Genomic DNA, 12,461 nt, shown 5'->3' with positions numbered 1-12,461 from the left:
TGGAGCCGTGTCCTCAAGAGCCACTTGCTAGTTTTGTTAGGTTACTTAGGGGAAGGATGCAGCATGGGGAACCTAGGGGAATCCGAACCACTGGCATGTTTATGACCCCACTGAATCTCAGTAGTGATGGCACAACCAACAACCTACCACTTTTTTCTCCGAAAACGATTGGTGCCAATGGTTTTATGGCCCCACTCCTGATAGGACTGTATGTACACACAGCGGTCCCATGGTGAAAAAAAGGGGAAATGCCGCTGGTTCCCACACCAAGGGGCAGTTTGCCTTTGGGATTAGGCTGATGTCCTGTGTCATGTGAGAAAAAAGAGAGTGAAAAGTGAGAAAGGGCAAGTAAACAACCTGCCCCCCCTCCTTTCCCCATATATCAGCTGTTTCTTCTGCTTTCCTAATCATTGCCTTTAACAAGCTTTCATAGCCTGATTGAGAACCTTGTATCTGGGCAGATAATACTCATAAAGCTGGTATGATAAAGTGTCACTGTTGTGTTTGCTCTTCTGTTTGCTCTGGGATTTAACTACTGCTGAAGTACTTCTCTTCTCCCCCCACCCACGATCATGTGAACTCTGGGAGACGGCTGGCTATAGCACTGCTGACATCTTTCTCTTCTTCTACCCACTCTTTTTTATTCTTTGATATAATAACTTGGTTTAATGTGACAATGTTGCATCTCTTCTCGTTGACCTCTTAAAGGTGAAGTGAGCAATTTCTGTGCCTCTAGTTGCACCTAAAAGAATTGCAATTATTTAAGCAACCAAAACTGTCTCAACCTATGTTGTGGGGCAGGACTGCTTGTTTGTTCTAACATTGGAAGACAGGCGAGTGTTTGAAAGCCATCATTTTTGTGATTCTCTAGGGTACCAATAATAGTGTGGAAATTACACTCTTCACCTTTAAGGATGTTTAGCCCCAGGGAGAGGGAGTTTTGGGTTGGACTCATTTGCAATGTGATGTTCAGTTTAAGTGGAAAGCAGATGTTAAATTTAGATCAAATGCCATAATTGTGGTGTGTTAATGATGTAGACACTTTGCATCTGTCTCCATGTGTACAGGAAGTCCTTCTAAACCAATCCTTTTTTCTTGCCAAAAACAGATTTTGGTGTTTGCTAAATATTCCCTTTACAGCCACTCACTGTCATCATCGCTCATCTGCTTGTACATTCTCAAATTTGAATTCTTTCATCTCTTTTCTCTCTTCATTTGATATTCCGGTTAGCAGCATTACTGTAAGTTCAGAGCAACTGCAGAACTATTAGATTGTCATTGATAGAAATTGAAATAGCTAGTAAAAAGAGCTCTTTTTCTAATAAATACTCAAGATGTCCACTTCATTCATTGTTGATTCGTCAGATGGAGGGTCACTGTTAAGAGGGGTCATGTTATGTTCCACAATTTATTCTGCCTTTCCTGATCTGCATCGATGTAGACACTTTGCATCTGTCTCCATGTGTACAGGAAGTCCTTCTAAACCAATCCTTTTTTCTTGCCAAAAACAGATTTTGGTGTTTGCTAAATATTCCCTTTACAGCCACTCACTGTCATCATCGCTCATCTGCTTGTACATTCTCAAATTTGAATTCTTTCATCTCTTTTCTCTCTTCATTTGATATTCCGGTTAGCAGCATTACTGTAAGTTCAGAGCAACTGCAGAACTATTAGATTGTCATTGATAGAAATTGAAATAGCTAGTAAAAAGAGCTCTTTTTCTAATAAATACTCAAGATGTCCACTTCATTCATTGTTGATTCGTCAGATGCAGGGTCACTGTTAAGAGGGGTCATGTTATGTTCCACAATTTATGCTGCCTTTCCTGATCTGCATCTAATAGCTGGGAAACCCCTTTGCTCCATTTGAAAAATCCCCATGCCGTGCCCTGTCATCTGATCTGTGCTGGAGAGGTTCATGTGAATTTGACAGAAATCAGCGCAACTCATCACTGACGTGTCACAATGCATTATGTCTGCTGTAGAAGACCTGAGTGAACATTACTCAGCGTGACCTGGGAGGAGCAGTGTGCACCCACCGGGTGTCTATCAGATACGCACACATCCAACTTTTCAGGAAAGTGCTGATATCACCCAAAAGAGATATGCTATTGCCATTTGGCTTGCCTGATAGAGAGGACAGGAAGGCCAAGGAGGGAGGCGAAGAGGAAGGGAAAAGAAGGGAGGGAGAAGGAGGGATGGAGGGGATGTTGGGAAGGGAGTTTGAAGAACAGTGAGTGACATTAAATAAACAGGCTTTAACTCTTTGTTAATTAATCAGGTGCTCTTGTGTGGCTGTGTCACAAGCACTCGCCTTAGTTTATTTAGGGCTTTGATAAAGAGATTAGCAATCTCTTTTTGGGGTTATCCTCTGCCAAAAAGGTGTCTCTTGTTGACGATTCTCTTCTACATTATCCCCACTGACCTTTAGGAGCTATTCTAGTCAACCACGATGAACACCTGATTAAAAATATAAATCTTTCTGCAGCCATCGCAGGAAAAAACATTATCCAAGCAGGATAATCCTCCTGTGATCTGTAGGGATGTACATTCTTTCTCTAAGCAGGAGGACAGTCTTTTTATTAGCGGTATCACAGTGGGTTCGAGTCCAGCTTAAAGCCACAAACAGTATTGTTCTAATTTTAGCCTCCAAAGAGGATGAGGATGAGTAGCCTGCTGCTAGTTTGCCATATGCTGCCCTACTGATAATACTGCGTGAAGAATATTTTCCTGCTGATAGTGACTAGGACTGTGCGTGTGAGGTCCTGGGACTGTTACAAAGTGTGCTGTCCAGAAGAGATATGACGAGGAGATGCTTGGTAGCAGGTCAAATTTTACTGATTGTACTCTCTGATAGTTAGTTTTTTCTTCCATATGTCATCCTGTTCAAATTTATTGACTTTGATATGTCAGTTGCTGTTTTCCCTTACATGTAAATTTACCCTGATGAATAACAATTTTTCTATACCACTTGACACCAAATAATTAAATTTGGACATGTCAGAACCTCTATCACAAAGACCATTAATGCATGAAGCCTAACAAAGAACAAAGGAATTTACCAGGCCTATTTGGAGACACCCCAGAAAGCCAATTTCATGAGAGTAAACACCACCAAAGCTCCATATTTGGGGAATTTGGCTTCCCTTCCACTGTGTGCTAAAGCTATTTGACCTTTGTATTTGTCACCAGAGACTTCTCACAGAGAGGGATTATTTGCTGGGGTGCTGGAGTTTTGGAGTGGCGGTGGACGAAGGTGTGTGCAGATGGATACCGGTGCAAAAGGCACCAGGGGGAGGGCTGTGTTAACAACAGGCCGAAAGCTTGACCCAGGACTGACCCTTACTAAACAATCCTCTCCCAGAGCCCAGCCCTGGTCTTTTGACATGGATACCTGCTGAAGGGATTTAGGGGGAAAGATAAAGACCTCCTCAAGCGTTTTTTTTAAGATTTAAGGAGTGAAAGAGAGATAACAAACAAACAAAAGTGTGTATACTTTTAGAGGGTGTGTATGTGTATGGAGAGAGGGTGTGTTTGCCCTAATGTGTGCTTGAGAGAGAGTGAATGCATTTGTTTGCGAGCATGCGTGCACTTAGGTTTTTTTTTTTTTTTTTTTTTTTTTGCGAGAGGTAACCTGATAACCAGCCATGCCCTAGGAGCCCAAATGAGTCAAAGAATGGCAGGAACCAGAAAGATTCCCAGGTCGATAACCCAAAAAAATGGCCAAAAAAGTTCCAAGAATTGTTCCTGCTCTTTGTGAATATATGTGTTAGTGCGTGTTTGTGTTTTGTGGTCTCAATAGAGGACTGCACAGCCGAGATGTAATGGTATCGCCCACGTCCAGCCACCCCTGCTCTGTTGCTGTCAGGAAGCAGACGTTCAGCCCAGCTCAGTTTCCGTCACTTCCAGCCCTGAGCCTTATCTCCCTAGCTCACCCCAAGCTGATAGAACTACAATTCCCCCACATTCCCTCTGCTCCACTTCCTGTGTCCTCAGCATGTCTAACAGAGGTGAAAATGAGGCCTTCGTTAGACTGCAGTATATATAGGCATAATGGATTTGCTACTTTGAATGAAGGACAGCATATGACGGCACAGCTATATAAAAGTCAGTAACAAAATGCTTGAAGTCTTGTAGTCAATCTGTTCTCAGCGTGTTAGGATGTAATTTTCCTGCAGCTCCAGAATGATTAGTCACAAGGTGTTTATGTCTTAGTTCAATGCCTCAAATAAAAAATAAATAAATAAATAAATCCTAGTCAAGCAGATGCAATTGAGATGAATAACAGTGCTAACCGTTAGCTTTCTCCAGCTATTATACACTTCTTGAGTGAAATTCTTTGTTAAACTGCAGTATGTTTGGACATAATGTATCCACCAATCTGAATGAAGAGCAGCCTATCAAATACAGAAAAGCCATTTGATGTTACAGTTCACTTGAATGACTTAATTTTTTCTCCGTCTTTTCAGTAATAGCAGTGCCGCTCTTTTTTTTTTTTAAGCGGGGATCATTGTGTGTAATTCTGCCATACAATTCACTCTCAATGTTAACTACATTTAACAAACGCAGGGGACGCCAAGCAGGCTATTATTAGAAGTGAAATACCCTCACATTATCTACTGTACTACAGCCCAATGGATGGCGATACGTTGTAGTTGGGGAAAATCCCTGTGCATTAGAGCACTTATCTTAGCCTGTGTCATTTAGATAGCTGCCATGTGGAAAATTATCTGCCAGAAGCCAATAATGAAGACCGCCGCAGTTAATCACATGGATCTGTTTCCATTTCACTCATTACCAAAAAAACACAAAGGAACAATACAAAACAGTTTGTCTCCAGGCCCCTGTCTGTTACCTATATTGAAAAGTTGCCATGCTTAATTGAATTTCATATTTCAGAGTCAGAGGGTGGGTGTCATGGCTTTATTTGGCTGTGTTTATTGTTTTAGTTTCACCTAGAGTAGATGATGAGCGGTTTAAAAGCGTTCAGATGAGTTGAATTCCAGGCAGGCTGCTGCAGTAGTGCTGTTGTTGCGAGCCAGCGAAGACTCTTAGCTTTTGTTGCGAGCCATGTTCCTTTTTTAAAAAACACTTTACTCTCAGCCATCCGGTCTGCGTGGATATCGAACAAAGCTGGCCCTGGAGTAGGTGTCAAAAGCTGTCTGAGAGAGCGAGAGAGAGAGAGCGAGGGAGAGTGTGTGTTGCCTCAGTGGAATCAGAGGACTCTTAAAGTGTTCCCGTTTGAACCTCACCAGCCTGCCTTTTCTGCCCGCCTTATATCTTCAGATAAAAAAAAAAATGACAAAGGAGAAAAATCAATAGTTACACAGTAAAAGTGCTTGACATGAAAGGGTAAACTCAGGGCCCTACACTTTCATTTGACCGTCCCCCCCCCTCGACACACAGACCGGAGGAAGAATGAAAAGAGGAGGAGGGGAGGGAAGGGGAGAGAGTGAGAGAGACCTCAGTTTAATGCTGTGTTTGTGCCCCTGGGCCTCAGTATGCTTTCCAACGTGTCGGGGGCTTCAGTGGAAGTGACCCCTACACAGACACGGATGAAAGAGAGCCGTAACATTTGCAATGACATTTTTGCCATCACCTGTGGGTATGTCAGCGGCCTGATCCCTGAGACCTGGGAATATGCATGAGGAGCTCTCAGCACACGGCTGACTCTGTTTAATTAGAGGCATTATATCACTAAATATGAGCAACATTATGCACTTATTACCCTCTCTGTTAGCCCCGCTGCGAAGCAATGACAGAGACACACGAGGTATGGGAGAAAGACTTGTAATTACACTCTCCCACCCCCCAAATTATGAATTACAGATCTGTCAGTGTCATCATATGCGTAAGAAATGGAGGAAAAAGCACTGTCATTATTTAGGATGCCTGCAGTTATTTAAAACTGTCATTATTTAAAATGAATCCCGGGTAATTACGGATTGTAATTATGACTCTCTGCAGATTAGTATTTACAGAGCTATTTTTTTCTACATAATTATAAATCAAAAAAGTATTTATCTTAGCAAGTTCAGCATAAATACACAAATATGCACAGCTGTGCATGGAAATATCGCAAGACACAAGTGATCAAGAGGAAAACAGAGTCAACATAACTAAAGATCTGCCACATTGCCACCATGTTGCATCTCTTTAAACCCTCTACTTTCCTTTATATTTATCCTTCCAAGTCAGAAACTAGAAGAGCTCGGGCCATTTTGCTAGAGGAGGGAGTGATTGCAGTCAGCAGACCGCTACTAATGTTTGTATGTATTTTAGGAACAGAAAATGTATAGTGGGGCAAGCGTACACGGCAAGCTCCCTGCTAATCTAAGTGTCTCTTGTTGGGAATCATACCGCAGGAATTCCTGCATGTTCAGAATATTTTTGAGTTGGGAGGCGCTTGTGACCCATGCAAAGGAACCCCCGCTGCCTGGTCCATTCTAACCATGTGAATGGCCTGAATACAATGAACCCGGCTTTATCTTTTCTTCCCCGACCTTCCCCTCTTCCCATTCGCCCACTCTCTTTATATGCAACCCTGTGTGTGTGAGCTAGAATGAGGAGTGTGTGAACGTGTGTGAATGTGTGCATAGTGAAAAGAAGGCGGATGGCGGGCCCTTAAGGCTGAGATTTTGCAGGACCAGGAAAGCCATAGTACAGTCATATGAGAGTGTGTTTAAATGCTAAGGGAGAGTGAGAGAGCAGTACAGGTCACCTGACTCCCTCCGCAGGGAGAGGCCAGAGGTGCTCTAGAAATCATCCATGGACCAAATGTGGTGTAAAGCAAAAGCCAATCTGTTTCCACAGCTTGGCCCCATCCATCAGACCATGGCCAATAAAATTTAGTCAAAACACTTCTTAAAATTGGGCAAGAAGCTTTACTGCATAAACTATGACAGCCTGACTTATAACCAGGGCCGAAAATTAACACTCGCCAAGTGCCAAATGCAAGTAAAAATCAGCATTGGAGAGTATATGAGAACAGTACTACTCGCTTTCCGGTAACTTTTTTATTTTTATTTTACATTTTTTTTAACAATGCCTGAGAATGTGATATGGTTTAGCACAATTATTAAATCGCAAAGACTGAGTTGTAAATATATCAAAATATACTCTGATGCGCTGTGTGTTTCAGAGTGAAGCGCAGCATTGTGATCTTTTTACAGTTCACAGTAAATGCTGCTCCACACAAACTTCACTGCTTAACTGTAAGTGCTGTGTGTTTTTAGTTGCATATGACATGCATTTGAAAATGCAACATGCCAATCATCTTCACAAGTGTGTAACAAGAATGGATTATAAATCAGAAGCATTTAAAAAAAATAAGTTTCTTTGCAGTTTTCCGCAAAAAAATAAAACCTCTTTGGTTTAGCGTTTGAAAGCGAAGAAAAAGACAAACATAAATATTAGCATTGTAATTTTACTGTTGTTATATAAATTGTTAATAATAATAATTATTATTATTTAATTGCAACATTGCAAAAATAACCTTCCCGTTTTCCATTGCTTGGACAAACAGGTAGCCCCACTCGGTGGCAGATATATTACGTACTTCACCTTTACCAGCCCATTCTACTATCTATACTAGCCACCATCTAGACCTAACCAACCAGCCTAAGCCGGTCTGTTCAGCAAAGGTGATACAGTAGATCTCCATCTCAAAAATGTAATGTCAAGTCATCTTTCTTGTAGCTTTTAAATGAACGTTTGACATAGTGACACAGAAATGTGCTCGATGGATTGGAAGTGCCACTCTGCAAATTTGTAAAGCAGCAGAAAAATGGCTGACACTTTGGAGTTTTGGATGCACAAGGCGAGAGGAACAGATAGTGTCCTTTTTGAGTAATCAGATCATAACAGATTAGCCTACATCTTTCTGATAATGTCAGAAAGCGCCTTGAGTAAGTAAGAGAGAGTGGTGGAGAGTGACATGGTTCGGAGAGATCGAGAGAGCAGGAGACAGGTATCAAGATGGAGCGGATGAGCCAATCAGAAGAGCTGGCTGACAAAGGCATGTTGGGACGCTAACCTGATTCTAGCAGCAGCCAGGCAGCTAGAGCGTCACAGGCTGATCTCACGCGTGGATGTGTGTGCGCGTGTATGAGGGGGTCATAAAAAATTCTCTTCCTGGTTAGCCGCGGGGCATCCTCCTCAGCCTCTGGCCTGCTCCAGTCACTGGCCTGCTCTCTAATTGCTGCATAGACTCCACCACACATGGCCAGATGAGATGACATTTTCCTCTCTGTCAGTGGCGAACCGGACCGAGCGCCCCCCCTCCCTGCAGTAGTTGCTAAGACGCTGTCATAACCCATTAGCAGTTGGCCAAAGTTCGCCCTTGGCATTTCCTCATGGCATCAGCGAAAAGGCGCATAAATCTGCCAGTGGAGCCTACTGCTGTACTAATGAGGCTGTGAGCTTGTTTATGGACTAGCATCATTTTTATGATTATTTCCACCTTTTCAGTCTTGCCGCATATCATTCGTCTTTATTTGGCGCAGGAAGAGTGCAGAAGCTCGGCAACGGCCTGACATTTTGACACAACAGTGCCATATAGACACTGCCATAAGCCTGTGCCTACACTCCAGTGCTAAAATAGATGCAAAATTAGCCCTAGATGAACTGGAACTAGGTGAACCGGTATCAAATTGCGTCGAAGATGGAAATACCAATAAAATTGACAGCGATAGGCACATCCTGCTTCCTGACACACTAAAATAGGTGTCCTGAGAAAACTCACATCTCTGTGACAGCCCTAGGCTCTGTAAACGGCAGAAAAAAACGAGTGAGGGGAGAGACAGCTTTTTAGCCAATCAGAAATGCTCTGTTCTTGTAAATCATTTTGCATGTTTGGCTTTGCTGACATGATTGTGGAGGGCAGGGTTTTGGCGAGAGGTGTTGAAATGAGCAAAATGGCGGAAGTTAGGAAAACGGCTAAAATCACTTAAAGTCACATGTCATCTTTTTAATAGCATATAAATGAACATGTAATATGTGTATTGTCTAAAAAAAAACCTCAACTGTATAGACACTGCCATGTGCTTACAATGACATCACAATGCTAAAAGAGAGGTGAAATGAGTCCCAGGCTCAAGTTGAATCAGTATCAAATTGCGTCAAAAATGGAAATCCCAATAAAATTGACAGCTTTCGTTTCGCTCCCCCTCTTTTGACTTGAAGGTCTAAGCCTTCAGAGGTCAGTTTTTAAGGAAAAATATTGGGGAAGGGAGGTTAAATAGTTCAAAATGGCTAGAAGAGGCGGAAGACAAAAGCTCAAGAGAGCACACACGCAACGGAGTTACCTCAGACATCACTCACCCTGCCCTCTTTTACTCTTTTGTCGTAGCCCCCTTCCTTCTTCCTCCGTCTGACCTGATATCCAGTGTTTGCTTCTGTTTTGCTAACTCACATGGGACAAGCTCTGAGTTTATTATTTTAGGCTTTACTGAACACGAACTAGTCTTTACACCGGATTTGGAGCATTTGATTCTAATGAAAATGGTGTCTTAGATTACAAACCAGCAGTGCCACTGCCTCCCAGATGGGAGCTGGGAATTTCTATTTGCCTAAAAACAATCGGAAGACAAACTGCTCTCTAAGCATCAGTAAATGATGTAATCGAAACTCGCCTTTGACGTCTCATAGTAATTTTTTATTGTGTCTGTGTGTGTTGAGGGGAGGGCAATTCGGCTCTGGTCAGTTTCTCAGTAAGTGACTGACTGAGGGAAAGTGCCCTTGTGTAAAAGGCAAAGCCATTGTATCTACATAAGTCTTCACTTAAAACGTCTGCGTCTTTTCTGGGGCTTCTCTCCTAGGCGGAGAGGACTGGCGGAGAGTTTTATATGGAATGTAGAAAGCCTTCGCTCTCCTAATGGTGTATATAATTCAGGTGCCCGCAAGGCATGCTTTCAGGAATTCTTTTGCCTGAGGTAATGGGGAGCAAAGACTCTTTTAGACCCTTGATTATTCTATTGATGCATGGAGCTGGGGAAAAAAAATTATCTCCAACCGGATTACTGCAGACATTTCCATTAATTATCAATGATATAGGTGTCTTATGTCGCTGACTGAAAGCTACAGCGAGAGAAAGAGTTAACCCACCATAATCTCTCTGTACGAATTGGGCTTTTGGAAGTGCTTTATACGTAATCAATAAGTTACTCTCTCCATTCCTGTGTCACCGCTATTGAAAGCCTTGCAGTGTGCAGTTGTTTGCCTCACTTGTGTTTCTTTTATGGTTTATTATCTGAATCGTGGGTTCATAATAACAATTATCAGAAGCCTTCTCAGTTGCATGTTTGGGCTCTCATTGAGGGAGAATGTGTACAATAATCGGGGATAGGAATAAAATCAGCATACGCAAGCAAAACGTCAACATGAAGCTGAAAAGGCGAGGTAAGCCATCTCCTCTGCTCTGGTATGTTGAACTGCCCATTATAAAGCCTTAGAGAGCACCCACAGGTTGCTGCAAGCAGCCATGCAGCATTGTTATTAAAATGCAGCTCTTTGAAAAGCTGCCGTTTTGTGTGGCAGCCATATTCACCCCCCTCCTTCCTCTTTTTCATAGCGTGTAACTCCCCCACCTGAGGTAAAAAGACACCGGGGCGAGCTTCAATCAATATTTCCCTGGGATAATGAAGACTAAATCTCTCTGTCATTCTCAATTCTTTGGTGACTCACTGTGTTAGAAGGCAGAGGGGAAATGCGACCTTACAAGTCCATTGCACTCTCTCTCTCTCTCTCTCTCTCTCTGAGCGTTTGTGTGGGGGATGAGAAAGGGGGGTTATTTATAAAAGTATTAAAAATGAATGCATTCAGACGTGATGCTTTTAAAGCTATACTGAAGCACTATTGTTGCCTGTTATCTACTTACCCTGTTATCAAGTTTTTGGAAAACTTAAAAAATAATGCAAGGCCTGTTTGAGTGTTTTTGCTATTGACCAGGAACTGACTGTCCACTGACTCCCTGTGTGTTTGTGACAGGTGACGGGCTAGACAACAGTGTGGCGTCACCTAGCACGGGAGATGATGACGACCCCGACAAGGAGAAGAAGAGGAATAAAAAACGTGGTATCTTCCCTAAAGTGGCGACCAACATCATGAGGGCATGGCTCTTCCAGCACTTGACGGTGAGTCCAGTAGAGTGATCTTTCCTCTTTCTGCTTCTCTTTGGGCCTTCTACAGCCAATACTGCATGCTGTACTTCAAAGCCACTGAAATGGTCAAATGTAGTGCTAATGCTACGCACATGCTTGCTCACACACACACACACACACACACACACACAATTTACTTTATCTTTCCTAGCCTTAACCACACACTCTCTTAAGTTTTAAGCCAAGGAAAAAAAAACAGCCTTAAGCTGAAGATAGTTGATACAGATGTAAGCTGTCGTTTTCCATTCTTTCTACTGTTATTTGTGGAGAATTTTAGGAAATCTCTGAAAAATTAGTATCTGGAGATAGGCATAGGGTACATACAATGGCCCCTAAAATATTTGAGCACTAAAGCGACATTTAAAGATGTAGGGATATCATTTAATTGTATAAGAACATATCAAACCAAGTGGCATTTATTAAAAACGATAGCACAAGCACAGTTTACAAGCCAAAGTTTGTTAGGTCGGGGGAAAAATTGTATATATATATATATATATATATATACAGTGGGTACGGAAAGTATGGAAAAATTAAAACAAAAAAAATAAAGGCCTGCATGAGTGTTGAGCGAGGAATTGACCATTTAAATGACTCCTGTGTGTATGTGGTGTGTATTTTGACAGGTGACGGACTGGACAACAGTGTGGCGTCACCCAGCACAGGAGATGATGACGACCCCGACAAGGAGAAGAAGAGGAATAAAAAACGTGGTATCTTCCCTAAAGTGGCGACCAACATCATGAGGGCATGGCTCTTCCAGCACTTGACGGTGAGTCCAGTAGAGTGATCTTTCCTCTTTCTGCTTCTCTTTGGGCCTTCTACAGCCAATACTGCATGCTGTACTTCAAAGCCACTGAAATGGTCAAATGTAGTGCTAATGCTATGCAATATAACAAAGAGTGAAAAATTTAAGGGGGTCTGAATACTTTCCGTACCCACTGTATATATATATATATGATGTTCAAAAAGAAGACTAAATGTAGTTGTAGAAACATTTAAAACCAAGTGGTATAAGCATCTAAATACCTTTGGGGGCCATTGTACATCTATCAGAACTGAGTTAGCTGGTTAGTTGAATGTGTTTTTGGGACTGGTGGTTAGTTCTCTTACTGTGGCTGTCTACACCTGCCATAGAGAAGTGATAGAGCAGCATGGGCCATTGATGTGGTTGGCTCTTCCTCTTGCTTTGATGGATTTCACTTCCTCTATTTCATTTACCACAAAGTAATCGGAGTGCTGTCAAGACACCACTTATCTCCATATATCTATGCTTCTCACAGGCGTAACATACCTCTGCCAG

At 42.3% G+C, this 12,461-nt stretch overlaps 1 protein-coding gene across 3 annotated transcripts in view; it reads left to right on the top strand.

Moving 5' to 3' along the window:
• Window positions 1-12,461, top strand: part of LOC107660223 (homeobox protein Meis1-like) — a 59,067-nt gene that overhangs the window by 16,318 nt on the left and 30,288 nt on the right. For 2 of the 3 annotated variants that reach the window (XM_016449490.1, XM_016449489.1), the window contains exon 8: window positions 11,785-11,930. In XM_016449490.1, the coding sequence (XP_016304976.1) occupies window positions 11,785-11,930 (146 nt within the window). Of the gene's footprint in view, window positions 1-10,985; window positions 11,132-11,784; window positions 11,931-12,461 lie in introns of all 3 variants that reach the window. The other variant, XM_016449488.1, reaches the window with a different exon arrangement.

This window comes from Sinocyclocheilus anshuiensis, unplaced genomic scaffold (genome assembly GCF_001515605.1).
Source record: "Sinocyclocheilus anshuiensis isolate Anshui unplaced genomic scaffold, SAMN03320099.WGS_v1.1 scaffold475, whole genome shotgun sequence".
Lineage (NCBI taxonomy): Eukaryota > Metazoa > Chordata > Actinopteri > Cypriniformes > Cyprinidae > Sinocyclocheilus > Sinocyclocheilus anshuiensis.
Note: the sequence above shows the minus strand (reverse complement) of the source record. Positions and strands in the feature narration are given on the sequence as shown.